This window comes from Megascapheus bottae, chromosome 26, assembly GCF_031878675.1.
Source record: "Megascapheus bottae isolate mThoBot1 chromosome 26, mThoBot2.hap1, whole genome shotgun sequence".
NCBI classification, from domain to species: Eukaryota; Metazoa; Chordata; class Mammalia; order Rodentia; family Geomyidae; genus Megascapheus; species Megascapheus bottae.
The window spans coordinates 1,996,492-2,024,164 of record NC_143534.1 but is presented as its reverse complement, the minus strand read 5'-3'; the positions used below and the strand labels follow the sequence as shown (position 1 = coordinate 2,024,164).

The following is a 27,673-nucleotide window of genomic DNA, read 5'->3' as shown; positions in this document are numbered from 1 at the left end:
TGTGAATTAATGCACCTTCTATCTGGCAAATATCATGTAACCCTTTTACTAATTACAATAATTAAAAAAAAAAAAAGATGCTCAAGGTCAGTCTGCAGGTCCTGAGTTCAATCCCTATGACTGACAGGAAAAAAAAAATCTTAAAAAAAAAGACTGGATGTGGCTTATACTGAGTAGACAAGAAAGTAGCTTCCCCATGGTGCATTTTTTTTTTTTTTTTGCTTTTTGGTGCATTGCATAAAGTAGACCTTCAATCAAAAGTTCATTAATATGCAGTATAGATTTTACAAGTTTCCATTAATACCACTTGTTTTAATTTTTTATTTTTACAGTCACATTAGGTAGTTCATGCTATCCTCAAACTTGTGACTCTCCTGCCTCAGCCTCCCTCCTGCTGGGATTACAGGCAGCTTTACCTTGTTTGTCTCTAGTGTTAACTTGTCTTAGGTACACCATTTTGTGGTCCACAAATTTAGGTATCTTTCTCAGTTGTTGAAAAGCACAGCTTACTCATTCATTTATGAATTTCAAAACTTGTATTCTTATAGTTGAGCAAAATGCAGCTTAATTTGCAAAGTCTTCACTAAATTTAAGGTATTTTTGCCTGCCAGGAGGAATTCCGGTTACATTTCAAGAATATCTCTCGCATTATGGACTGTGTGGGGTGTGACAAGTGCAGGCTTTGGGGGAAACTACAGGTATGTGCGCTTTCCAGCTGCTAACCATGTCTTTCTGCTGCGTTCAAAGTTTTTGCAAAAGTCCTCATTGTTTATTGAGAGTTTAGAAATGGGAAGATCTATAGTTTTTTCTGTTTTATTGATGAAGAGGTTAGCATTGTTAAGCTATGTTACAGATGCATGGGTGAGGGATTTGTTTGGATTTTTGCTAAATTTAGTCTTATTGTATCTATATTAGTACAACCTCAGATTGTATAAGCTTCATTTCTGAAATCAATAGTGATGAGTAGAAAATGTTATATAAGTCTATAAAAGTTATTAGGGTATAAGATTGGTTGGGTTGTACCGGAAATGTAGAAATGGAAGAGTGAAATCCCCTTCTATAGTAAGAAAAAAATGGCAAAAGATAAAATATTATACAAATCAGTATGAAATGTTGGCTGCTGAGCTTGTCTGTAAGTGTCAAAGGCCACTTAGTCACCAGACATAGCAGCCCTGCAGTTATCCTGAGTGTTTGTGTAAGGATTATTGGATATTTCAGGTTTCACTTTCTTACAGGATTATAATAAATTATGGAAAAGTCGAGGCACAAAATTATCACTTTTTATTTACCTTTGAGACAGTTTCAATATATAGTCCAAACTGGCCTGGAACTCGAGGTCTTCCTGCTTCCCCTCCACAGTTCAGGGATCACATGTGCCACCACACACAGCAGACAGAATTACTTCAATAGAGCTTACACTAGCTAGACACCAGTGATTCCCACCTGTAATCTCGTTACTCAGGAGACGAAGAACAGTGGATTGCAATTTGAAGGCAGCCTAAGCAGTCAAGGCCATGAGACTCTTAAGCCCCAATTAACCAGAAATAAGCCATAGTGGAGATGTGGCTCAAGTAGTAGAGCTCCAGCCTTGAGCAAAAGAGTTCAAGGACAGTGTCCAGGCCCTGAGTTTCAGGCCCTAGGACCAGTAACTGTCCCCCTTCAAATATACCAAATCAAAATGTTCTTTTCCGTTGATGCTACTAATTGAGAAAGCAATCTCTATCTGGAATTGCCAGGGTCTGTAAGCAGTGTCTTGGGTGGGTATGGCTGCAGCTTAGTAGTACAACACTTACTTAGTGTGCATGTGGTCTGGGGGTTGATCTGAGCACTGTCAAAGCAAAGCTTCCAGATTACAAATGTTACGGTGTTGGTGTGATATTTTCAATGTGTTTAAAACCAGGCATATTAGTAATTTGGAACAGTACGTGCTCAACAGGTGTGTTAGAGCATTGAGGTTTCCTTAAGAGCTTTGCCAGCAAGGAAGAATGCACTACTGCATGGCAGTTATCACTGGGGGAGGGCAAGGAACATTTGCTCAGGTGAATTTCCTGTCTATCATCATATGGCTAAGTATTCCTTTAAGTCTTTACAGTACTATTTTATCAAGTGCATTATTGTTCTTGTTTTTCTTTAGACTCAGGGTTTAGGAACTGCCTTGAAGATACTATTCTCCGAAAAAGAAATTCAAAAGCTTCCAGAGAATAGTCCATCGAAAGGCTTCCAACTTACTCGGCAGGAAATAGTTGCTCTCTTAAATGCTTTTGGAAGGTAAGAACCATTTCCACAGCAAAGGATAGACTCCTGAGGTTTCAATGGATGCAGAGGCCATCTTCCCTGCTAAAGCAGTTTGTTTCAGGTTGTTGATAAAGCTATACAATGTCATGGAACACACCTGTAAAGCCGAGACCAGGAGACCTCCAGTTCAAGGCCAGCCTGGGTTACAAAGAACGACCTTGTCAAGGTTTTAAAAATCTGGGCACTAGTGGCTCATAGCTGTGATCCTAGCTATTTTAGGAGGCTGAGATCCTGGCAGAAAAGTCCCTGTGAGACTCTTTTTTTTTATTGTGATTAATAGAAGGGTTGCATTATATTCACCAGATAGAAGGTGCAAAACTTCACAAACATTGATACCCTTTCTCATGACATGGCCCCCATTTCCCTCCCACCCTTCCCCTGCTTATCTTGATTTTCCCCCTTCCCTATCCAATTTCAAATAACCAATTAAGCACATATAAAATATATCAGATAACAAGGTTAAATATTGTAACAATATGAGATAACCAAGGGATGGCAAAAGAGATGAGAGATAACATAGTACATTAAAGACAACAGTCACTCGTTTTATGGCTTTTGTTTCGTTATCCTGGAGGTCCTTACATTTAGTGTCATACTATTTGGCCTTATGTCTATAGATTTTGTTCTATTGTAAATCTCTGCTAGGAGAGCCCAACGTTTCTACTGATTATGACGTATGAGGGAAACCATTGAGCCTAAGTTCCTTTGAGTCTGGCTTGCTACACTTAATATGATTTTTTCTAAGTCTTTCCATTTCCTAACAAATGGGGCGATGTCATTCTTTCTGACAGCAGCATAGAATTCCATTGTGTACAAATACCACAACTCGTTGATCCACTCATCAACTGAGGGGCATCTAGGTTGGTTCCATATCTTTGCTATGGTGAATAGTGCTGCAATGAACATTGTTGTGCTAGTGGATTTAGTATGTCCTTGTTTCTGGACGATTGGGTAAATGCCAATCTTATCTCCGATTAACCACTCAAAACCCAGAAGTGGTGTTATGGCTTAAAGTGGTAGAGTGCTAACCTTGAGCACAGTCTCAGTGACAGTGCCTAGGCCCTGAGTTCAAGCCCTAGGACTAGAAGAAAAAAAAAGTTAGAAAAATTAGGTTCCACAGTATTCACTTGGCTTAGAGTAACCTCCAGGCTGACAGGTCTGCTCCTCCCAGGTCACAGGGGTAGTAATTCTCAGTGTGTGCTTCTATTTTGTGGGGAAATATGGGAGTGTTTTCACTTTAGCAAACCATAACTATTGGAAGGAGTAACAAGGAAGGAGTAGGAACATGTAGAAAGGAGATGAGCCTGAGCTCTGTGGGCCCCTAAGAAGTCCTTTTCTCTCCATTTCTCTCTTTACAAGCATGGTTCGTGTATCCCACTAATGATTTTTTTTTAATAATTTGAATTATCCTGTGAGGTACTTACAGTACCAACTAACTGAAGAATACAAAACTAAAAGAAAAGTACTGCATAGGAAAAGTAAGGGAAAAGAGCTAAATCAAGGAAGAGTTCCTGTAAAAATAAGGGGCCAAGTATATTATGTTTTATTATACATCTTAAGTGAAAAGAATTAACCTACTTAGGAGTAAGTTAACTATACATTCCATCTTACTAGCTAAGATTACACTTGTTTCTTTCCTATATTTAAAAGATGACTGTGTAGGTCAAAATCTGAAACACCAAATAAGAAACACCAAATAAGTACAATGCCCATTGTTAATTTGTATTTTATGAAATATTCAGTCCATACACTTGAAGCCTATAGGAAGATAACACAGGAGAAATTGGATGAAATGTAAATTATTTGAAATGGAATTGAAATGGGAAAAAGTTGTGAAATTATTTAAATATGTTTAAGCTTAAATAAAACTAAGTTGAGAAAGAAAAAAATGGAATTAAACATTCCATCACAATTTCCCTGTGTCTATGAAGTGCCACTCTATAGCTTCAGTCCCCTCTTTAGAGCAGTATCTAGAACCCTAGAGAGAGCTGCATCCACAGCGGGCCCTGGGCCACCCATCACCAGTGGTGCAGCACAGACAAAGCCCTGCACTGCTAGCAGGGAGACCATTTTGCTGCTTAGACGCCACTAACCAGCTGGGTAGTCCTGGAAAAATATTTGATTTATGTCAGCCTTCATTTCCTAAAATGTAAACTGAATACCTGCTTAGCAAATACAAGGCTGTGAGTTCAAATCCAGTACTAGAAAAACTATCCAAACTGAAGAGAAAGACTCAAAGAAAGCAATTATAGTTTACCTATAATGTAAAACAAGCTTAATTATATCTAATTTGTCCCCTGCCTCTTTTTTGTGTATTCTTGGATGTGAACTCAGGGCCTTGAGCTTGCTCAGCTACCATTCTACCCCTTGAGCTATGCCACCTCCAGCCCTGCTCTTTGCATATTATTTTAAAAATAGAGCCTTGCCAACTTTTCTGCCCAGGCTAGCCATCCTCAGCCTCCTAAGTAGCTAGGATTCAGATGTGAGCCATTGGTCTCTGTCTCTGGCTTGTCCCATTTATCTTTTAGAGCTTGAACTTAGGGCCTGGGTGTTTTCCCTGAGCCTCTTTGTGCTCATGGCTAGCACTCTACCACTTAAACCACAACACAACTTCTGGCTTTTTCTGAGTACTTTATTGGAAATAAGAATCTCGTGGACTTTTCCAGCCCAGGCTGGCTTTGAACCGGAATCCTCAGATCTCAGCCTCCTGAATACTAGGAATACAATTATGAGCCACCAAAGCCCGGCTTGACCTGTCGCATTTTTAAAGGTTTCTTGAGATCATGCATGTGTTGGCCTCAGACCACTGGTCTGACCAATGGTCTTTTTAAATAAGAAACTAGCCTGGGAGTTTGGCCTAGTGGTAGAGTGCTTGCCTTGCATGCATGAAAACCCAGGTTTGATTCCTCGGTACCACATACATAGTGGTGTTGTGGCTCAAGTGGTAGAGCTCTAGCCCTGAGAAAAGTCCAAGGACAGTGCTTAGGCCCTGAGTTCAAGCCCCACAACTGGCAAAAAATTAAAAAAAAAAATAAAAAACAAGAGGCTGGTAGAGTGGCTGAAATGTTAAGTTGCCTGCCTAGCAAGTGCATGGCCCTGAGTTCTAACAGTAGCCCTTAAAAACAAAAATAGTGGCTTCTTTTGCCCCTTCTAAACCAAGGCCAGAGATCCAGACTTTGGGGTTTTTTTGTGAGCCTGGGCACTGTCCCTGAGCTCTTCAGCTCAAGGCTACCACCCTGCTCATTGAACCACACAGCTCCATTTCCCATTTTCTAGTGGTTAGTCTTTAGTGCCCAGTCTGGCTGACTTGGAACAGTGATCCTCAGATCTCGGCCTCCTGAGTAGAATTTACAGGTATGAGTCACTGACACCTATCCTGTTTCGTTGGTCTTTATTAAGAAATTACAGCATACTCGTTTAAAAATGGAATATTCAGTGTCTGGTATTGCTTAAAGTTTTTAATTTTAGATTTTAGTTGCAAAATATAGCCCATATAATATCAGTAAGTTAAAGTATGTTCACGTATTAGATATTTACAAATATATATTTTTTTCCTCCTCTAGGCTTTCTACAAGTATAAGAGAGTTACAGAATTTTAAAGTCTTACTGCAACACAGTAGGTAATACAGGCTTTTGTATGTCTAACTGGAGACAGGAAGGACTGCAAAGCCTTTTGGTCTTCTTGGACATGCTGAAAGACTGATTCAAGACATCAGGACCTCTGAACTCCCGAGAGAAAATTCCAGTGCTCACTTGAATATTTATGAACCATAATGGATTACCAATTAGAGATATTTATAAATGAAGTATATGGTTTTAAAACTTATAAGTTATACTAATTCTGTGTTTATTTCCATATGTTTCTCTCTGTTGTGTACTTGCCATGTTGAGTTGGGTGTGATCTTGGTGTGTATTCCGTTATCTGTGGTTGTCTCTCCTGACACCACTGTTGGTGTGTGGAGGGAAAGGTTGCCTGGCGAACATGATCACTGCTTCCCTGCGCCCCCCTCCCGTCCTGTGGTGAGCAGCGGCCAGCTCCCTGAGACTTCCCAGGACTGCAGCTTCACCTCAGTGGTTTTCCTTTGTGATTTTTAGTTGCTGTTGCTGTTTGAGTTTGGCCCAAAGACCTTCGTTAGGTAGGTTGATAAGTGTCTCCCATGCTAGTGCCCACTCAGGCCACTCGTGTGTGTCATGCACATTATAGTGTGCTCAGCAGTTCTCTACCTAAAACTCACCTCTGTCATCACTGTGCCCTCCCCACTCCCCCCCCCCCCGCCACACACCTTCCTCTCCTACTGTGGACATTGTCAGGTCCTTTAAGAGAAAAAACTGCATCATTTAAGAATTGCTAGAGCAGGGAGTTTGGCCTAGTGGTAATGTGCTTGCCTAGCATTCATGAAAACCCAGGTTCAATTCCTTGGTACCACATATATAGAAAAAGCCGGAAGTGGTGCTGCGGTTCAAGTGGTAGAGCTCTAGCCTTGAGAAAGCCCAAGAACAGTGCTCAGACCCTGAACTCAAGCCCAGGACTGGGGGGGGAAAAAAAAAAAGAATTGCTTTGTAATTTTATTACAAATTAAAAGCATATGCAGGGCTGGGGATGTGGCCTAGTGATAAGAGTGTTTGCCTGGCATGCATGAAGCCCTCGGTTCGATTTTTCAGCACCACATACACAGAAAAAATGGGAAGTATCGCTGTGGCTCAAGTGGTAGAGAACTAGCCTTGAGCAAAAGTAGCTCAGGGACAGTGCCCAGGACCTGAATTCAAGCCCCTGGACTGGCAAAAAAAAAAATTCCACAAAATTTTCTGTTTTAAAGTAAGTATTTTTAAAGGATTTCCTTGAAAGGATGTAGTCTATGCAGTCTTCTACCTCTCCATGCGATTTCTTTTCCTGGGGTGGAGCCCCGTGTAAGCTTCCAGTCTCCTCTGGTATCTCATGTATCCCGTCCAGTGGCACTTCCTGTGCCTCTGACTGGCGGAGGCCTGGAGTCCAGGTCCTACATTGTCATTTCCTAAGCCTAAGGTTTAGGGCTGGGAGTGTGGCCTAGTGGTAGAGTGCTTGCCTAGCATGCGTGAAGACCCGGGTTCCATTCCTTGGTACCACATACATAGAAAAAAGCTGAAAGTGGTGCTGTAACTCAAGTGGTAGAGCTCTACCCTTGAAAAAGTCCAAGGACAGTGCTCAGGCCCTGAGCTCAAGCCCAGAACTGGCAATAAATAAATAAATAAACAAACCTGAGGTATAAACAGTATTTAAAATCTTGATGTTTAGAAAGGATGTCAGTGAATCTAACTTAACTTGAAGGTTAATCCCATTAGCTGCCCAGTCTAGTTTCTTCTTAGACTTCCATCTTTTCCCAAGTAAATAAATGCTCTTAAACCACATCTTCATTGTGCCAGAGCCTACAGTGCATCTCTGCTGGCTTTTTGGCATAGTGGAGGCTGGGTTTGGTTGGTTCCCCACTTTGTGCAAGGATGTGACTGGGCGAAGAAGGTCTCAGTGGAACTCTTCATTTCCTCTCCTCATCCCTAACCTTTCTAAACTTGGCACTTGTTGGTTGTTGGCAAGGATGTTTTTGTGGCTTGAGTAGAAAAGGCTCTGGGTGGGCTGGGAGTGTGGCGTAGTAGTAGAGTGTTTGCCTAGCATTCATGAAGATCTGGGTTCGATTCCTCGGTACCACATACATAGAAAAAAGCTGGAAGTGGTGCTGTGACTCAAGTGGTAGAGCTCTAGTCTTGAGAAAGCCCAAGGACAGTGCTCAGGCCCTGAGTTCAAGGCCTAGGACTGGGAAGGGAAGGGAAGGAAGGAAGGAAGGAAGGAAGGAAGGTAAGGAAGGAAAAGAAAAGGCTCTGGCTGCCTGCAGCTTCCTGCATTTCTGTGTCTTCTTAGGCTGAAAATGACCCTATGGTAAGTAGTTGAGAGAGCAAGTGTCCACCAGTGCTGCTGGTCCATCAGGTTATTAGGGGAGTATTCATCCAGTTTTTTAATGTTAACAGTTTGCACTTTATTTGTGCTGTAAAGTTAAATCTTTTAGTAGTTTCAATTGATCATGCCTACAGTTCAAGATTATTATTGAAACACTATTTGCTAGAAGACAGCAAATTGGTCAGTTCCATATATTGCTTTCTTACTGTAATTTGAAGGGGGAAAAAAAAGGTTGAAAAATCTACTTAAAGTACTTTTGAAGATATGGATTTTTTTTCTCTAAGAAAATAAAAGTATTCTCAAGCTGAAATTCATCTGATTAACTTTTTTTTCCCTATAAAACTGGTTGAGAGGGAGCTGAGCACAGTTGAGTTTCTCACGCCTGTAATTCTAGCTACTCAGGAGGCCGAGATCTGAGGACTGAGGCTCAAGGAGCCAGCCTGCACACAAAAGTCCTTGACATTCTTATCTTCAATTAACCACCAGAAAGCGGGAAGTGGCAGTGGCGCTGTGGCTCTAAGTGGTAGAGCTCTAGCCTTGAGCTGAAGAGCTCAGGACAGTGCCAGGCCCAGAGTTCAGGCCCCAGGACTGACAAAACAAAAAACAAAAATTGGTTGGGGGGGGGTGGTGGCCTAAACTTTTGTGTATCAGTATTCCTAACACCATCAAATGCTCATGATGAGTGTCCTTGAGATTATTCTGCAGTTCACTCACTAGGGAGCAGGATGGTGAGGGAGGGTTGTGAATTCGGACGCTGTCCCTGAGCTTTTAAGCTCAAGGCTACCACCCTACCCTTGAGCCAAACCCCACTTCCCATTCTCTAGAGGTTAACTGGAGATAAGAGTCTGGGATTCTTTTGTGCTCGGGCTGGCTTTGAACCGAGATCCTCAGATCTCAGCCTCTTAAGTAGCTAGGGTTACAGGCATGAGCCACCACACCCTGCTAAGACAGCTCTTCTATCGGCATTGCCTTCAGCTGGACACATGACAGAAGTTCACAGGAAACCTCCCAGCAGTTTGCAAAATAGGAGCAGCTAAGAATCACTGTTCTTCACTCCAGAGATGCACATTAGTGCATGAGATTGTGGGAATTCCTTGTATAAAATGCCACATGAAAACACATGCCATCTATTCTAAGTGACACCTACAGGTGCAGCTTTGATTCTGAACAGAATTCCGAATCATTTACCATTGTACCCACCAGATTCTAGAGATTATGAATGAAAATACATGTCTGTACCGTCTTTCCCGGTGTGTTTTCCTGTTTCTGGTGTTGGGTTGAGATGAGGATTGTGGTGCAGTTCTGTGGTGGTTCCTTCTCTGCCCAGGGGCAGGCAGACCCCCCAGGAGGACTGTACATGCCTCACTTCCCTGCTCACGAGCACCAGTGGGTAGGGGCTGGGGCCCCAATCTGAGGTGGGAAAAGTAGACTTAAGAGCCACTTCACCTAATGCTGTCTGTGGCATCTCCTAGTTCTGGTATGTTTTTTATTTGAATCAAGACATGAGCCTTTTAAATGTGCTTGTTTTTATTTTTGAGCAGATAATACATTCCACATGGTTAAAAAGATGAAAGAAATGAAAATTTCTACAGTCTCTTTTGTATGTTTTTTCCCACCCCGCACACACACACACACACACACACACACACACACACTCTACATATAATTGCTCAGTTTGTTTCTGTCCATACTTTTAGCATAGAAAATGGTGTTCAAATTGCAAAGCCTTTTTCTCTCATTTTAACTAAAAATGACATCATATACCAATGTTTGCTTTTTGACATCTTTTTTTCCATATATTTTTATTGTTATTAATAGGAGGGTTACATTATATTCACCAGATGCTGCTTTTTTTTTTTTTTTTTGCCAATCCTGGGCTTTAGCTCAGGGCCTGAGCACTGTCCTTGGACTTTCTCAAGGTTAAAGCTCTACCACTTGAGCCTCAGCACCATTTCTGGCTTTTTTCTATATATGTGGTACTGAGGAATCGAACCCGGGTCTTTGTGCATGCTAGGCAAGCACTCTACCACTAGGCCAAACTCCCAGCCCCACCAGATGCTTTTTGACATCTTATTCTTGGTGGCCTTCACATGTCACCAGATAGCCTTATCCCTTCTTTAGTGGCTTCTTGATGTTCCTTCCTGTTGAAAAGCCATCACTTAACATCTGGGTTGTTTCCAGGTTGCACTTTTGTGTATATGTACCTATAGATTATATACCATCACACCCAGAATTTGGGGGTCAAAAGCCATGTACATTTGTAATATTAAAAGGCACTGACTGGTCTCTTGCACAGGGACCAATTCATAAGCCATCTGAAATTTGTGACAGTATCGCCATAACTGACATTAGAAAATGTTGGATTTGGGCCATTTTGGTAAATGAAAAATTGTCAACATGCTTTTAGTTTACATGATTATTACATAAGTAAGGTTGGTCAACTTTTAATGTTTAAGAGCCATTTGTATTTGCTTTTGTTCATATCTGCCCATTTTTCTACTTTAAAAACTGATTTCTAGGTGTAATTTATTAGATGCTAATACTTCAATTGTAATGAGCTGAAAACTTTTACCAATTTGTTGTCATTGGGTCTTGCTTATGATGGTATTACTATGCAATTTTCATTTTCTATTTTTAGTTTTTTTTCCCCTAAATTTCAAGTCTTAGAATGGCTTCCTCAATCCCGAAGACTACTTTGATTTTTTTACAGGTAGATTTTGTAAAAAATGTAACTCATAGTTTTAACACTTTTCTCAGATGACTTCCCAGTTGTTACAGTGCCATTACCTGAACAGTTCATCTTTTCCTCATTATCCAAGAGTACATTTATCATTTTTTTAATCTCCTACATATTTTTCTATTTCTCTGGTTGACTTTCACACACATGGTACTCCGGCTTTGATTATACAGGCTGTATCTGGTAACATATGGGCCCTGTGCAGCTTTCTTAGCCGTTCACATTTGTCTCTGTATAGAGGAATGCAGTGTGCTGAAACTGGCTTGTTCCAGTGTGCTCTTGAGGACGGCACTCAAGCCGAAATATGTATGCCGTTATTCGAGCTGACTGTCTGGCAAAGCCAGTATGTTTTTTGGTCAAGCAGATGCAAACGTATGCCTGACCCTGCCCGTGTGGTCAAAATTTCATCACAGTGCTTCTGTTCTGACTCAGTGGAGGCTTAACTTCATGTAAAACACTTCCCTTCCATTGTGACTTGTTTGCCCAAAGTGGCATGTCTGTCAAAGACTGATGAGGTGAGGAGCCCTTCCGTGAGCACAGAACTTGTAAAGCCATAGGCAGAGAGCAAGTGCGGGGAAAGGACGCCCTCCAAAGAGCCTCTGCATCTTCTGACACTACACGAAGGCATCAGAAATACAGCAGTGAGTCAGTTACCTGCCACCATGCAGCTTTTCCTGGTGTCGCCTAGCCAGACACTCAGGGCCCTGTGCTTGCCAGGCTGGCACCACACTGTAGAGCCACACTTGCAGACCCAAAGACCTGCTTGCTTCTGGTTTTTGAATAAGGTCTCACACTTCTACTTCCCACACACCTCGGGTGACAGCCACTAAGTCCAGCTTTAGGTTAACATGGGACCCTCCTCACTCTTTGCTCTGACTAGCCGCAAACTAACAGTCCTTATGATCTCTATCCTCCGAAAGCAGCTGGTATTACAGGCATGAGCCACCACGCCCAGCTGTTTATACTTCATGAAAACCTTCAAGGAGCACTGTACATTCTAGCATGGCAAGGGTTATGGATGTAACTCCATGATAGAACACTTGCCTAGTACGCATACAGCCCTGGTGCCATCCACAGCATGAGAAAGAAGAGTTGGCACGTGGGATTGCAGTGAATACTGTCCTAGAACTTCTGACAGCTCACAGCTCCTGTGTAACACTTTTGAAGTGCAGTGGGTGGTCTGCACAGGTCGTTGGAATGCTTAACTGCGTGGACAAATGTCTCTTCTGGTAGTTAGAGAAACTCCATACCAAGAGTGACACTGTGCTTCCCATGCACTGCAAAGTTCAGGTTATGCGAGTGGGAATTTCATGATGCTTTAATTCAAGGACCATTGGGTTCCTGCAGCAGTTTTGTTTGCCTGCCAAAGCAGGTGTGGGAGGCAGCACGTCCTGCAGCACTTTGCGTGTGACACTGGTCCCTGGCCTCTGGAGTGCATGGACAACTTTTTATAAAGGAGGGCAGAGAAGCACTTAGAACAGTTTATCCTTTCTGGCAAAAAAATGAGAGCTGACAAATACTGGCTGGCAATTTCAATATTTAATGTTGGCCATTTGTTTTCCTGCTAGGAACAACAGAATTAGAAACTTAGGTACTACACGATGAGTACAGTAATTGGTGTGACTTAAGTGACATTGCTCTCAGCTGCTGCAGTATGCTGGCACAGGTTACAGGGGCTGAAGTCCTTAGAGCAAGCGATGGTGTGATCTCAGTAGGCTTCCTTCGTAGTTTAGAGTAACAGGTTGTCGTACTTGACTTGGGCCACCTGAATAACCAATGTAGAATTATCCTTGACAGGCAACTGCTTCAAATGGCTGGGCAATCCAGACACTTGTACATTCTGAAAGCAAGGCATGGCAAGGGATCGTGCAGGGTCGAGGTTTCTACATAGGTGACTCATTTGAAAAGTGATTCAGCCAGGCACCACTGCAACCCTATCTACTGAAGAGGCTGACGTCTAAGGACCAAGGTTCAAAGCCAGCCCAGGCAAGAAATTAACCACCGAAAAGCTGGGGCTGGGGCTCAAGTGGTAGAGCACTAGCTTTGAGCAAAAACCTTGAGAGAGAACACCCAGACCCTGAGTTCACTGCGCTTTTTGTCTCAGAGCGGAAGCCAGTGCCTCGAAGTCTATAGTGAGGAGTGGGCAGAGAAACGAGGGCTGCAGCGTGGCGGTGCTCCCCAGCAGCTGGAATCGCCCTCTGCCTCCTCACAGCTAACCACCTTCTCCAGGCCTGGCGGATCTGCTTTGTGAAAACCAGGGCTTTCTGCCTCCTGGCAGGCGAATGCCCAGGGGAGGGTTCAGAATGGTGCTGCGGTCAGAGGCGTGGCTCACGGAGATGGGGTGGGCGGCCGTGTGGAGCATGCCCCTGCCTGAAGACCAGTGCTGTGCAGAGCCATTTTAGAGTATGCCTGCAGAAAAAAGGATCCCAGGGCTACTGAAGCCTCTCGGAGCCTCTCAGTGTCTTGAGCACTTGGGGACAGGTGGCTGAGTGGGGCCGGCGGGGTGCTCCCCAGACTGCTGTAACAGTACAGGAGGTCTAGTAGTGTGAGTCAGCTATGCTTTTAAGAGGACCGCTGGTTATCACTGCGGTGCAGACGTTACTCCTCACACGGAAAACTCGAAAAAGCTAGCCGCCGTAGGGACTGTTTCAAGTTAACGTTCAACAGTGGAGCTCATCCAGCCTTCTAGATGTCCACCAAAGTGGAACTCGGGGTCTGACCTTCAGTAACCTCCAGAGGCAAAAATTTGAGGAACACTTGTGTCCAAAAGCCGTAAAAATCTATTAGACCGTATATTCTATACTTTTAAAGTGAACTATGCATAAGTCTGTGCAAACTACCTTACATAATATTCTGAAGAAAAAAAATCCCTATTACACTTTAGCATTATTACTTGTTATATAAAATACATCTTTATAAAAGTACAGATTCTGTTTTAAAAGTTTAAATTATACCCATAGAAATATGCTTATTAGTACTAAAATAAAGGCTTTTTGATTTAAAGTACGGCTTAGTCCTATAAAGCCATTAGAAAACTGTAACAAGTAAAAACCAAGTCCTATTTCTCAAAAGGAGTGCCCTAGAGACGCAGCTGTCCCTCCAACTTTCTGTGCTTCTTCCCAGGAATGTCCTGAGCCACCGTCAGCTGCCGCTACCCGAGGCCATCTTTGTCAGGATCTGCACCAGGCTGCAGAGCCCCTGTTGGTGCCAGGAAGCTGTGGGCTTGCTGTCCCCAATCGTAGTAGTCTGGAGCAAAACTTGGAAAGAGAAAAAAATTCAGTACGTGGAGCAGTCCCCTAGGACAAGGGCAGATCGTGAACCACAGGCGGGCCTCCGGGTTAAACCATCATTTGCCTGGCCCAGCTTTGGGAGGTGCCCTGGGTACTGCTCTGCCTCTCGTTCTGAGTGGTTCACTGGGCATGGCACGCTTCCCAGCGCCACAGCGGGGCCCCGCCTACCTTCCCTGAAGTCCCTGAGGTGCGATGTTCCAGGCAAGGTCGTCATCACTGTCGTATCTTCGGGGGTTGTCAAAGAAATAAGACCTGGGGCTGAATCCGTGGCTGGGGACCATCCCTGGGCTGTTCTACAAAGACAGGCGGTGGGTGAGTGTTCGGCAGGGCTGTGGGGTGGCCTCCACAGAGAGCAGTCACCCTCCCCCCACCAGGAGACAGCTGTTGGCTCCCTCTGGTCATCTTTGTGTTGGAGAGGGGCTAGATTTCCTTTCATCTCCATGGACGCCATCTGTCAGGCTTCTTTTTTTATGTGTGTGGGTCATAGGACTTGGACTGGGCGATGTCCCTGAGCTCTTCAGCTCAAGGGTACTGCCCTACCCCTGGAACTAAGTGTCACTTTTTGTTTTCTAGAGGTTAATTGGAGATAAGAGTCTCAGGCGCTTTTGTGCCCGGGCTGGCATTGAACCTTGATCCTCAGATCTCAGCCTCCTGAGTAGCTAGGATTACAGGCGGGAGCCACCACACACGACTCAAGCTTCTTTTAATCTCTGAGAATGCCCAATTTGCCAAACGAGAGAGAGGTTCTATTGGGTGTATGTACAAGAGTGGGCATTCATAAGGAAAGAAAACAACGACAGGGTGGCTTGGTTGGGGGAGTTTCTACTCCCTTCCCACCCTCGCCCCTCTGTGAACCCTCCCTCCTGCTTCTGACCCCAGTTTGAGCTCACCTCAGAATGTTCAAGCGCACACCTCTGGTTCCTCCCCAGGGCCTAACCCCAGCCAGCCAGGCCAGAGGCCAGCCAGGCCCCACCACCCTCCCCAGCCACCTGCCTGCTATTCCCGGCTCCCAAGTGACCATCCGGAGGTTTCTATCTGGGTCCAGAGCAAGGGCAAGGACGGTATGCTTCGCACCCCGCCCAGCTCCACCAGCCTTCCTGCCTTTCAAGATCACTGTCACGGCCCCACGGGCTCCTGTGGGAGGCTCATCTGTGGAGTTGTGTCCATAGAGGCCTGCTCACTCTGCCGGGAGTCTGCATTCTCTACCCTGTCCCTACCCCGCTGCAAAATACTTAGGCAAAGCCAGGTGAGCAAAAATATCACGCGATGGGGCGGTGCCTCTCAGGTCCCTGCTTTAGTCACACCCAAGCACTACGGGCGATGGCCCTGTAAAGGATCTCCTCCCGCCCGTCCCTTACAAACACGGAGACGAGGGGACAGAACGTGTCAGCCCTGACTGAGATGTCGCCTACACCGCGCAGTACTCACAACCAGGAGCTAGTGTCTGCTCTGGGAGATGGGTACTTACAAGATCCTTTGCAGGGTTTCTAACTCGGAAGAAGTAAACTACCAAGGTGGTGGGTAAGAGTTCCCACACAAACAGCACCACTCCAAACACCACGTAGCCAGCGTCACCCAGCTGATTCTTCAGGTCCGCCTGTTGGCAAGAGGGAGACAGAGGAAGTGCGCTTGAGTAACCCAGACACAGTTCTAACCTAACCTGGCACAGCTCCTTTCCCTCAACACACATGCTGAAATCTAACAAGCTTTCCAGGCTTTGGTGGGTTAAAACCATGCAGGAGCTGGGCACAACTGCTCACACCTGTAATCCCAGCTACTCAGGTGGGTGAGATCTGAAGACCAAGGTTCAAAGCCAGCTCAAACAGGAAAGTCCACGAGACTCCTCTCTAACCACAAAAAAAAAAAGCCAGAAGTGGAGCTAGAATGATAGCCTTAAGCACAAAAGCGCAGGAACCAAAATAATAATAATAAATAATAATAATAATAATAATAATAATAAGCTGGGCATGGTGGCTCACACCCGTAATCCTAGGTACTGGAAGGCTGAGATTTGAAGATTGTGGTTCAAATCCAGGTCAGGGCACTAAAATCCGTGAGACTGTTATCACCAATTAACCATCAGAAAACTAGAAGTGGTGCTGTGGCTCAAGGTGGTGGCAGCCTGGAGCTGAAGAGCTCAGGGACAGTGCCCAGACCCAGAGTTCAAGTCTACCAACTGACCAAAAAAAACCCAAAAAACAAAAAACATCTAAAGACAGAGATTCTCATCTCTGATCTTCTGTTACTTTGCCCCACCTCTGACTTTTTCCCTTGTTTCCAAATTAAGGTGATCTGATCTTCACCCATTAGAGATGAACATGTCTTCCTCCAATCTCAGCCTTCTAGCGGCTGGGATAACAGACATGAGCCGCTGCACTGGGCCAAGTGACATAAGGACTTCGCAACAAGACCTTCCCCGAGGGGATGGGAAAGTGACGGATATGCACATACACAGCGCGTATACACACACGCACCACGAGCTGCCATGGCCCCAGCTGCCTGGCGAAGAAGGAGCTAGCACAGGGGAAGTGCTTCTTGAGTTTCCGAGCTCCTCAGTAGAGAAGTAAGGAGCTTTCACCTCTGCCACGGACAGTGCTCAGCGCAAACGGCCTCTCCAGACCCCCACGCCCCACTCACCTGGTCCGATACATTGTACCAGTCGTAATCGAAGGAGTGGGCATTCTTGATCTGAGAGAACGACAAGATGACCAGGTTGTAGCAGGCTCTAGAGGTGTACAGCAGGATGACAGTGACCCCGACGGCCGTCACCTGACACACGGAGGAGCCCTGGAAGAGATGCGGCAGCGGTGGGCCAGGCCAGGTCACCCGTCCCCTTCCTGTCCCTGCCCTCAGGCTGTCCAGTGAGGGTCTCCGCATGCCTGTCCTTTCTCAGGGGTCAGCTGTTTTCATACTGGCACTGCGCTACAGAAGACCCTTTACGACAGGTAAAGATGGGCCCTTTGCCTAAAACTGCGATTTTCATCCAGGAGGTGAAAGGACTTGTTCTAGTGAGCTCTGCTGCCCTCTGGTGCCTGTGTTCTGACCTGTGGCTCTGGGCACATTCGCAGAACTGTGGGCAGGACGCCCCTGGGCATGGGCCTGTCTCATAGCCCAGAGCTGTGTCTTGGGATCTGAGTGCTTGGAAATCAGTGACTCATGTCCCCCAGGAAGCAAACAATTCAGCTAAAAGCCCCATGGGCTAGAAATGGATAGTTACGCCGACCAGAGGACTTGGGAGTTTTGCCAAGTCCAGGGACCTTCTCTGCCCCCTTCCTGCTGCCACGGACATCGGACTGTCGAGGACTTAGCTCTCCTGCTCACAAGGCCCCCTGCGGGCCCTGGATTCCAAAGTTCCTGCAGATTTTTTTTCTTGTGGACAAATACTGAGCAGAGCTCCCTGAAATCTCACCAAAGCCACAGTGGCCCGATGGATAAGGAGAGAAGGTGACAGCAGACCCACCCAAGCCAAATTGAGGTCACCAACCTCCTTGCATGTGAGGCTGGACCAGCAGGGGCAAGAGGGGTGACCACCCAGCCACACAGTGCCTATGGATGAGGGACAGCAGGGACTGGCCAAGCTGGGCAGGCTGTGGCCTGGCTCAACAAGAGGGAGGGATGGCCCCCGGCTCAGGGGAGACTGCCGAGGGGCAAGCCATTGGCCATGAGCTTGAACCTACATATCGATGACCACAGACACTGATTTACATGGCAGTGTGACCGCTCCGTGCCTCAGTTTCCCCACCTGCCCCCCTGGGGCTGTGAGGACTACCTGGGTTTATCAAGGGGCGGGGCCAGAGCCTGTACTAGATGCACTGAGTGACAGCCACTACAACCCCAGAGACCAGCGCCTAATCAAGACAAAGCCCCGCCAGGGCTTGTACACAACACTGAGCCGTCCCATGAAGCTCAGGGGGCGGGGACCTCGCCTCGTGCCCACCCACCTTGGACTCCAAGTAGATGTTGGCCAAGGACATCTTGGAGATCTTGTAGAGGCAGACGGAGAGCGAGACAGCACACAGCACGAAGAGCGAGTCGTTGATAGCCACGCGCACCGAGACGATGGCCTTGCTCTCCCAGTGTCCCGTCCTCACCAGCCACGCACAGGCCAGGTTCACCAGCAGGAAAATGAGGCTGGTGAGGAGCGAGGCCAGGTAGAGGGGCAGCCTGGCACGGGGGAGAAGGGGAGGGCGTGCGCTCCTGTATGTCGTCTGCAGGGAAGCTGTGACTTCAGAGGTGGACAGTCACAGATCCGAGCTCCTGGACTCAAGTCTTTCCCTGGGAGGTCCTCCGGTGAGGTCCACCCGCCATGAGGGCTGGCTCCAGGAACACACACTGAGCACCTCTCCCCCACACCTAGCTCACCCCCGTGCACCACGACCACGACAGCATCACAATCGGTGCATGCTAAGTGGTAAAACACTTTTCAGTGAGACTTCAGGACAGACTTACCTGACAGGTTCTGAGATTGAGTGAGGTCACGCAGCTACCCACTTCCTGCCATATCACCCCCAGAATAAGGCTCTGCACCCCATATCCAACTAGCCAAGGACCAGAACACTTTATTCCCCTGGTGCTGGTACTGGAGGTCTTACTTGGTCTTTTTATGCAAAGCTGTCATTCTACCACTTGAGCCATATCTCTACTTCTGGTCATGGGACTTGAACTCTGGGCCTGGGTGCTGTCCCTGGGCTCTTCAGCTCAAGGCTACCGCCCTACCTCCGGAGCCACAGCTCCACTTCCAGTTTTCTAGTGCTTAATTGAAGGTAAGAGTCTCTCTGTCTTTAGTGCCCGGGCTGGCTTTGAACCTTGATGCTCAGATGTCAACTTCCTGAGTAGCTAGGATTACTGGCATAAGCCAAAATGCCTGGCCCACTTCTGGCTTTTTGGTGGTTAAACAAACAGACTTTTCTGCCCTGGCTTGCTTCAAACCCTGATCCTCAGATCTCAGTCTCCTGAGTAGCTAGGATTATAGGCGTGAGCCCCTGGTGCCTGGTTACAAAACTGATTTCTAATTGTATCTGTCCTGAACAAGTAGACTCCTTTCTTGCCATTATTTTCTAAGCCAGACAGGGTAGCAGTTGTTTCCACAGCATGTGCGCTGTATCAGGTACTGCCACTAATCCAGGAGATGCGGGCATCGTATGCAAATCTAGGAGCCTCTGTGGATGGGGAGCTTAGGGGCCCCGAGAACTAGCCCACTGCAGACACAGAAGGGCGGCTGCCCCCATCTTGCAGGTGTGTGCAGAATGCCTTTCACCCCAGCAAAAAGTCACCACGGAAGAGTGTAGACTGTTCACTACAGAGACCACTTCAACCAGTGCACACAGCAGCCTGTGTGCATGGTTGTTTTCTGCCGGCACTGCTGAGACTGAGCTGTCAGCCAGACTCCTCAGACTTCCAACATGAACACCCCTCCTCGTCAGGTCTCCTGTTACACCTAACTCCAGACAGACCTCACTCACAGCCAGCAAGGAAGAGCCCCTTAAGCTTACTGCTGGCCCTGTGTGGCTGAATTTGATTATGTTTGTAACTCAAATCAGAGAGCAGGAAGCCATGGACTAAAAGAATCTTTTTGTTGTTGTTTTAATGCCAGCCCTGGAGCTTGACCTCAGGGCCTGGGTGCTGTTTACCAGCTTCTCTGCTCAGGGCTAGCATTCTACTACTTGAACCACAGCTTCACTTCAGCTTTTTGGTGGTTCACTGGCAATCAGAGTCTACAGACTTTCCTGCCCAGACTGGCTTCATAAAGAAGATCCCCGGATCTCAGTCCTCCCTTCTCCTGAGCCAAACAGAATCAAGGATCCAGCAGGAGATGAAGAAAATGGAAGCAATGCTGTATGGCTCAGGCCAAGCTGAGGGCGGGCTGATGCGTTAGGGAAAGGAAGACTTAGTAAAGGAAGAGGTGCTTTGGGATGGATGGACGTGAACTTATCTCGCAAAACACAGAGTGGCTAAAGGAGCCTGAGGATGAGAAGCTCCAGCTAGCTCTAGACTAATGGCGTCTGTTTCACTTCAAGAGTCGCGATAGAATTCCAGAAGCCGGCCTACTACACATACCAGAGACTCCTCGGGGACATATCGTGGCTCGTGGCACGCAGAGAACCAGGGGGACAAAGAGAACCATTCCTTGCAGGCAGCAAGGAAATGATTCAGTCTGCAGTAACCAAGCCCTCTGCTTCAAGAGAGGGGTGCCCTGTGTACACAGCGCTCCAGCCAAACCCCTTCCTTCGCCGGGACCCTCGGCACACAGGGTGACACCCTTTTATCCCCACCTTCTTCCTCCCTAGGGAGGCTGAGCCTTCACCCCATGGTGGGGTTGTGAACCAGGCAGCTGCTTGTTGTGGTGGTAACTTATCCCTGTCCCTTTGTGTCCCTTTCACCACTTCCAGTCTATCATGATAGACTGAAGCCACGAGCCAGAATAAACCCTTCTGCTCCACATCCGTGACATGGGCCACAGGGAGAAGAAAAGCAACTGAGGCGGCGTGGGAGCTCTGCTCTCTAAAGAGAACCCTTCGGATTCCCGTGTGCTTCCATGAGCTGAGCTGACTCTCCCAGGCAATGGGGACAAGGTGCAGGACCACAGGGGCACACAGCGGAGTGACGGGGACATGCCCTGCTGGAGAAGGCGGATTCCTGCGGGAACACCGCTGTCCCCTTCTGTCAGGGACAAGGGCCCGGGCACTCACCGGTACTTCAGTAACTCTGGAGAATACTTCGACTTGGCTTTGAAAATCACCTGCAACGAGAAAAGCATGGCAGGTTGGGGTTCCTGGCGTCGTCCGGATCCCCTGCTCACCCTTCAGGCCCGAGCGTGAGGGCCCGACACTTCCTCTCACTGAGATGCGAGGCTGTGCAAACTTGTGTGTGTGTGTGTGTGTGTGTGTGTGTGTGTGTGTGTGGTATTTTTGTTGTATTTTAAAAGCTGCGTGTTTAATTCTAAAAGTAAATGTATTGAAAAATGGTTTAAACGGAAAACAAAACCCAGTAGAATAACCTCACTGTTACTGGCACCCAGTCCACCTCAGTTCCCTTGTCACGGGCACCAAACCCACTGGGCTGGAATGCTAAGTGGCACCCACTCCAGCTATTTAAAACAATACAAAGCCTTTGAAGCCAGATGCTAGGACTCTCTCCTGTAACCCTAGCCACTCCGGAGATCCGAGGATCCAGACTCAAAGCCAGCCCAGTCCACAGACTCTTATCTCCAATTAACCAGCAGAAAGCTGCAAGGGGAGCTGTGGCCCAAGTGGGAGAGCAATAGTCTGAAGCAAAAAAGCAGAGGGACAGCACCCAGGGCCAGAGTTCAAGCCCTATGATTGGCACACAAGAAAAGAATGGAGATGGAAATTTCTCAAGGGCCTCAGAAACAGCACAACTGCCAAAATGCCTGGGTGTGGTGGGTGGGTGTGGCGGCCACTGGAGCCTGGGAGAAGGAGACCAGGAGACAGCAAGTTCCCACCAGAGCTGCTGGCGGGTGGGGCTCCCATTCAGCCCCTGTGAGGAGATTCGAGGAGGGGACCAGGAGGAGCAGAAGCCCAGGAGCTGTGCATCTGTGGGGCCGGGAGACAGGGAGAGGGAGAGAGGCAGAGAGACGGACATTTCTCCCGAGGTGAGCCACATTCCGGCATGGCGGTGCCGGGGCTGGCATCTCCCACCCCTCCCAGTCAGTACCCGCTTCCTCGCTGGGCCTGGGCTTTTGTTCTTAATACACCTGTACTGTTATGAATGAAGTCTGGTGCAGAGCGATTACCACTTCTTAAGTCAGGTCATGAGGACCAGTCTTTTGGGACCGGATTCTTTTAAGAGTCTATATATTAGCTGCCCTCTGGGGCCTCACACCTATAATCAAAGTACCCAGGAGGCTGAGATCTGGACACAGTGCTTTGCACTGGGACTCTTATCCCCAATGAACACCATAAATAGCCAGAAGGACAGCACCCAGGCCTTGAGTTTAAGTCCAAAGACTTGTACACACACATATACAAATAGAATCTACATAATAGGACCTGTCTCTCCTGGCTTATTTTTCTTAGTTTAAGATCCTCCAGATCCATGAGAATGAATACTGTTTCCAGCTCTTGCAATCTGATGAGTGGGTCTTAAGGTCACCTGCACCCGAAGGGGTGTGGCGTGGCCGGTGGTAGGACCATGCTTGCAGGACACCAGGATCACTTTGGGCCTACATAACCCTTGTCAACCATGTCCAACAGAGCTAGAAAGAACTTGCTTCAACATCTAAAGCTGCCCTTGGGCCTGTCCTCCTGTGGCCCTGGGTCCAGGTCTCCCCAGAACCTCACAGTCCCCCACCCTTCCCTCACAGTCCACCCCACCTCTGTGCCTCTCCACCCACCCTTTCAGTGACGCAGGAGGCCCCCCACTGACGCCAGCTTGGCTGAACTCTGCCTCCACCTCCATAAATCACTGCCCGCCCTTGAACTCCAAGGCCTAGGTCTATTCCCAGCACACCCTCCAGCTGGATTCCCAAGGCTTGCTCTGGTTTTTCCCAAAGCCACCCTGGCCACTGGTGGCAGAAACATCCCATGCTCCTCTGTGGAGTCACAATATTCCTCTCACACTCAGTGATATTCAGCACAAGAAACCCCTGCAGTCCCCAGGTGTAGCTCAGTGACTACAAGAAGTGACTCCACTACCCCACTTAGACTTCTTCTATGCAGTATCCTGTTTCCTAAATTCCTGCAAAATGCAACCTGTTCAGGGGCTCCACAGCTGTGCCAGCCTCACAGAAGATGGACTGGGGGACACTGCACTGCCTACAACCCCAACAGCCTCTCACTATATATGTGGTCCTGGCGGCTAGCTGAGACAACTGGTAGACCTTCGCAGTAACTGAGGAGTCCAGAACTGCAAACACCAAGCTCAGACTCAAAACTAAACAACTTCAAGTGGTACAGTGCCAGCCTGGAGCAGAGGTGTGAGGGAGAATGGCGAGGCCCCTGAGTCAAGCCCAGATATGAGCACCAAAAAAAAAAAAAAAAAGAAGTGTGGAGTCTGAAGTTGCCCCACGGGGGGCTTAACTCTTGCCTCTCCCAATAGTCAGCTGTGTGACTGTGGGGTGGTCCCGACTTCTGTGCCCACCAATAAAACCAGACAGTGGCTACCTCAGCATCTATGGCTCAGGCAAACACTGCCACCTGGTACGGGCTGGGTCAGCATTCGCTGGGGCTCTGTGCAAACCTCAGTTCTAGACACGCAAGCACTACCAGGGCCCAGGGATATCTCTTGACCATATATGGAATTCAGACAGCACAAAGGTGAGAAGCTACCCAGTGCTCGCGGGCTCTGGGCTGTGCACTGTCCCCCGCTGCCCACTTCCTTTTACCCTGGGGAAGTAATCACACCTCCTGACGTGGGAACCACTGACCCTGACCACAGTCTACAGCAAGACAAAGAAACACAGCTGTCCACAGCTCCAGTGCTGCTCCTGACTCCCAACCCCACCCCACCCCCAGCCCCACAGAACACCCAGCATGAAGCCCACTCCCCAGTGTGGTCTCAGGGCCCCCCTCGCTGGAGCACAAGAGATAGGGCCTTGCTACCTGTCCACACTTGTGCCCGGAATGAAATCCTCCTACCTGTGGTTTCCTGCTGAAGAAACTAGGATAACAGGCATGAGCCCCACACCCTGTTCCTTCCATGGAGGACTTTTCTACTGAGGCTGGCCAAGAACCACGATCCTCCAAACCTCAGTTGCCCAAATAGCCAGGATTACAGGCGTGAGTCACTGCCCTGGCTACCCCCTCACATGCTGACACTGCAGCTTTGACACCACTACACCCCAGCAGCTGGGCCTGAGCGCCTGCAGTGGGTGAGTGTGTCAGCAGGACACATCCTTGTGATCTGCGAGTTAATATTAATTAGTAACTAGGACTGGAACCTAAGAACCTATTGGTTCTTGGCTGGTGGCTGTCAGTGAAAAGCAGTAATGCCTGGCATATTAATGCCAACAGAATTGAAGTTGCTTTGTAAATGTGTTGTCATTCAGTAAGCTCTGACAATGTGGGAAGACACAATGTGTTTCTGACAGATCGATCACAAGGGAGAGAGACATAAATATTATACTAATATTTATAGTCAATTAAATCCTGACAGAAGCATTTTGCAGGAAATACTGGGTTGTAAGAGGGCCAGAGAGTCCATCCACGCCTCCGAGGGTGGCTCGGGCCACAGAGCAGTCGGGGTGAGAGACCTCACTCTGAGCCCGGGAGAGGGCTCGAGGAAGTGTGCCAGGCATAAGGGACTAAGGGACGTGACGGCAGAGAAAAGCGTCCTGCACCTCTCACACCCCCAAACTCCTGCCCTTCTCCCCTGCGTCCAGCCTCAGGACCCACTGCCCGATGTCTCATGGCTTCAACATGGCCGAGTTCAGGCCCAGCCATGGGGCACTCCTATCCCATGTCCTTGCTCTCTGTCTGTGGATACTTTGTATCAGCCGGAGGGAATCTGAGTCACACTTCTCCTTGTGCTCTCTAGTTCCCCAATTGAATCCCAATTCCCGCCAGGCCTTTTATTCTGTTTTACAGATAAGATCTTACTGTTACTTTTACTCTGTTTTCCAGAGAAGGCCTCCAACTAGCTCCCAGCAAAGATCTACCGACCTCTGCTCCAAGCAGCTGGAATTACAGGCCGGTATCACCTAACCCACCTTGCGCTCAGACGCTTGACCTATGACCGCTACCTGTTACTTTGTTTCTGAAACAAAGGCTGACTTCCTTTGCTCAAGCTGGTTTTGGACTCAGGCTTGAACTGATGCTGCCCTAAAGCTGTTGTGCTCAAGGAGAGCACTCTGCCACTCCAGCCACAGCTTCACTTCTGGATTTTTGTTATTAACTGAAAGTAAGCTTCGCACAGACTTTTCCTGCCCAAGCTGGTTTCGATCCACCGTCTTCAGATCTCAGCCTCCCCAATAGCTGAGACGCAGACCACTTGCTCAATGGTGAGTGCTACCTGGCCCTCAACTCCCCTTCACTAAGGCTGAGAAGCAGCTCTGCCGGCTCCCCCTTCTGGGAGTGCCAGGCTGTGCGTCCTGGGCAGGCAGGTCAGGGCTGAATGGATGGACACCCCTTTCTCATGCCCCTGAGGGGCCAGCGTTCTTGTAGGAAAGCCAGAGCGGCTGTTCTGTGTCAGCGTCTCCTCCCAGGGACAGGCCCTGGTCTGGGGAATGCATTCGGCCCGGGACGAGTTCAGAAGGCCCGGGCAGCGCATGGAGCGAGCCCCAGGGCCTGTCTGCCTGCTCTGCATTTACCCACCAACGGGCAGAGGGTGCAGAAGCCCTGCACCAGGCTTTATCCCGCTCTGAGGTCTGGATTTACAGGGGATTAACTGGAAAGCCATGCCAGTCCCTGAACTGGGCCTTTTAGTCCTCAACATGGGGACAGAAGGAGAGCCGTGTCATGTGACCGCCGCCAGCGCTGCAGGTAATTTCTACATGGCGCTCGGTCAGCCACTGCAGCCCCATTTCAAGGCCGTGGGTCTGCAAGGCCTGCCTAGGCCAGCGTGCAAGGTTTCAAGGCTTCCCTGGGCCAGGCCCGGGTGGCTCACACTCCAGACCCGAGCTGCGAGCGCGGCGGCGCCAAGCCCGAGTCTCCCGCCAGCCACCAGGAAGCTGAAGCGGCGCTGCGGCTCCAGTGGAAGACGGGGCAGCACCCAGGCCCTGAGTTCGAGTCCCGGCCTGGCCCGCCATGCGCGCAAGCGCAGTAGCACTGGAGAGACAAAACTCGTGACTTCCTCATCGCCTCGCCGCCGTGTCACCTGCCGGTTTCCCCCGGTTCCGGGGAGGGGCTCCCCTGCGCTCCCGGGGAACGGGTGGGGTCGGAGGGGCCGCCAAGCCCAGGTCGATGGCAGGGCGGCGGCACCCCTGCCACACGCGGATTCGGTGCCTGGCTTTCGTTCCGTCCACAGGAGAAGGGCAGCGGCTCATGAGCGCCGGTGCCGCCAGTAGCCGACGAGCCGACGGCCTGGCCCACGGAGGAGCCCGGCCCGCGCGGGCCGGGAGGCGGGAGTGCCCAGCGCGCGCGCCCGTGTCCGCGCGCCCGGCACACGCGCGCAGCCCAGGCCGACCCCCGACCCTCGCCGGGCGGCCGGGCCGGACGTGGGGAACACCTCGTGGAAACCAACCCGGCCGCGGGCGCAGGGGCAGCGGCCGGGGAGACGACGGGGAGGCGACCGGCAGCTCGGCCACCCGGCGCCCCGGCCCGGGCCGGACGAGGCTGCAGCGCTCCCCTCACCCGAGCATCGCCGGACGCCCCGGTCCCCCGTGGGGTCCCCCGCCCCGTGAGGACGCCCCGGCCCCCGTGCGGTCCCCCCGCCCCGTGAGGACGCCCCGGTCCCCCGTGCGGTCCCCCCCCGGCCCCGTCGGGCCCCCCGTCCCCCCGCCCCCCCTCCCGCTCACCTGCGCGAAGTAGAGGTTCATGAGCGTGAGCGTGAAGAACTGCAGGCACACGGGCAGGCAGTAGAGCAGCCAGAAGACGAAGGGGCCGAGCGCGTTGGCCGCCACGAAGTCCCTGAAGTAGAAGGAGAAGAGCACGGTGCGCAGCGAGGCCCAGAGCAGGCAGAGGAAGAGGAAGACGCTCTGGTAGCTCAGCCGCTTGTGGCCGTAGCGCAGCACCAGCCAGAGCTGCGCGTACACGAAGGCGAAGAGCAGCGCGTAGAAGGCGGTGTAGACGGCCGTGAGGCCCAGCTTCACGTCGGGGGGCACGGCCGGCGTCAGCGTCGGCGGCTGCGAGCCGTTGCGCGCCGGCTCCCAGGGCGGCGCCGCCATCGGGCCGGGGGCGCCCGGGCCTCATCGGGGCTCGCCGCCGCCGCCGCCGCGGGGGTCCCCGCGCCTCGCCATCCGCCCGCAGCCCCGGAGCCCAGGGAAGAAAACAAGCCGCACTTCCTCCCGCCGCACCACATGATGCACGGGGCGGCCTTTGTCTGCGATTGGCAGCGCCGCGCCCCCGGCCCCCGCGCCCGCGCGCGCCCCGGCCCGCCCCGCCCCGCGCCGCGCCGCGCAGCGCGCCCGCCCCGCGGGCCCGCGCAGCCGGCTCCGGAGCCGCGCAGCACGGCCCGCCCCGAGCTCCCGCCCGCCCCGCGCGCCCGCGCACAGCCTGAGCCGCCCCGCCCCAAGCCGCGCGCCCGCGCAGCCCCGCCCCACCCCGTGCAGCCCCGCCCCCGCGTGCCCGCGCACAGCCTGAGCGGCCCCGCCCCAAGCCGCGCAGCCCGCTCCCCGCGCCCGCGCACAGCCTGAGCGGCCCCGCCCCGCCCCAAGCCGCGCACCCGCGCAGCCCCGCCCCACCACGCGCAGCCCCGCCCCCGCGCGCAGCCCCGCCCGCCCCGCGCAGCCCCGCCCCCCGCCTGCCTGCGCACAGCCTGAGCGGCCCCGCCCCGCGCAGCCCCGCCCCCCGCGCCCGAGCAGCCCCGCCC

At 49.9% G+C, this 27,673-nt stretch overlaps 2 protein-coding genes across 5 annotated transcripts in view; one reads left to right on the top strand and one right to left on the bottom strand.

Annotated features, from left to right (window-relative positions):
- The window catches only part of Ero1b (endoplasmic reticulum oxidoreductase 1 beta), a 33,895-nt gene extending 27,761 nt beyond the window's left edge, over nt 1–6,134 (top strand). For all 3 annotated transcript variants that reach the window (XM_090318777.1, XM_090318776.1, XM_090318775.1), the window contains 3 exons: nt 612–698; nt 2,135–2,268; nt 5,859–6,134. In XM_090318777.1, the coding sequence (XP_090174903.1) occupies nt 612–698; nt 2,135–2,268; nt 5,859–5,919 (282 nt within the window). In that variant the 3' untranslated portion in view covers nt 5,920–6,134. The remainder of the gene's footprint in view (nt 1–611; nt 699–2,134; nt 2,269–5,858) is intronic.
- A 6,344-nt stretch (nt 6,135–12,478) lies between these two features.
- Gpr137b (G protein-coupled receptor 137B) lies at nt 12,479–27,173 on the bottom strand. Of its 2 annotated transcripts, none has more exons than XM_090318772.1 (7): nt 26,661–27,173; nt 20,938–20,987; nt 18,190–18,412; nt 16,886–16,936; nt 15,717–15,845; nt 14,417–14,541; nt 12,479–14,215 (listed from the first exon to the last, which is right to left on the bottom strand). In XM_090318772.1, the coding sequence occupies exons 1-7, from the start codon at nt 27,027–27,029 to the stop codon at nt 14,110–14,112; spliced, it is 1,053 nt and encodes a 350-aa protein (XP_090174898.1). In that variant the 5' UTR covers nt 27,030–27,173; the 3' UTR covers nt 12,479–14,109. The 2 variants fall into 2 exon arrangements, with proteins under 2 accessions (XP_090174898.1, XP_090174897.1); XM_090318771.1 differs by having other exon boundaries at nt 16,886–17,035; nt 26,661–27,171.
- Nucleotides 27,174–27,673: the final 500 nt, after the last annotated feature.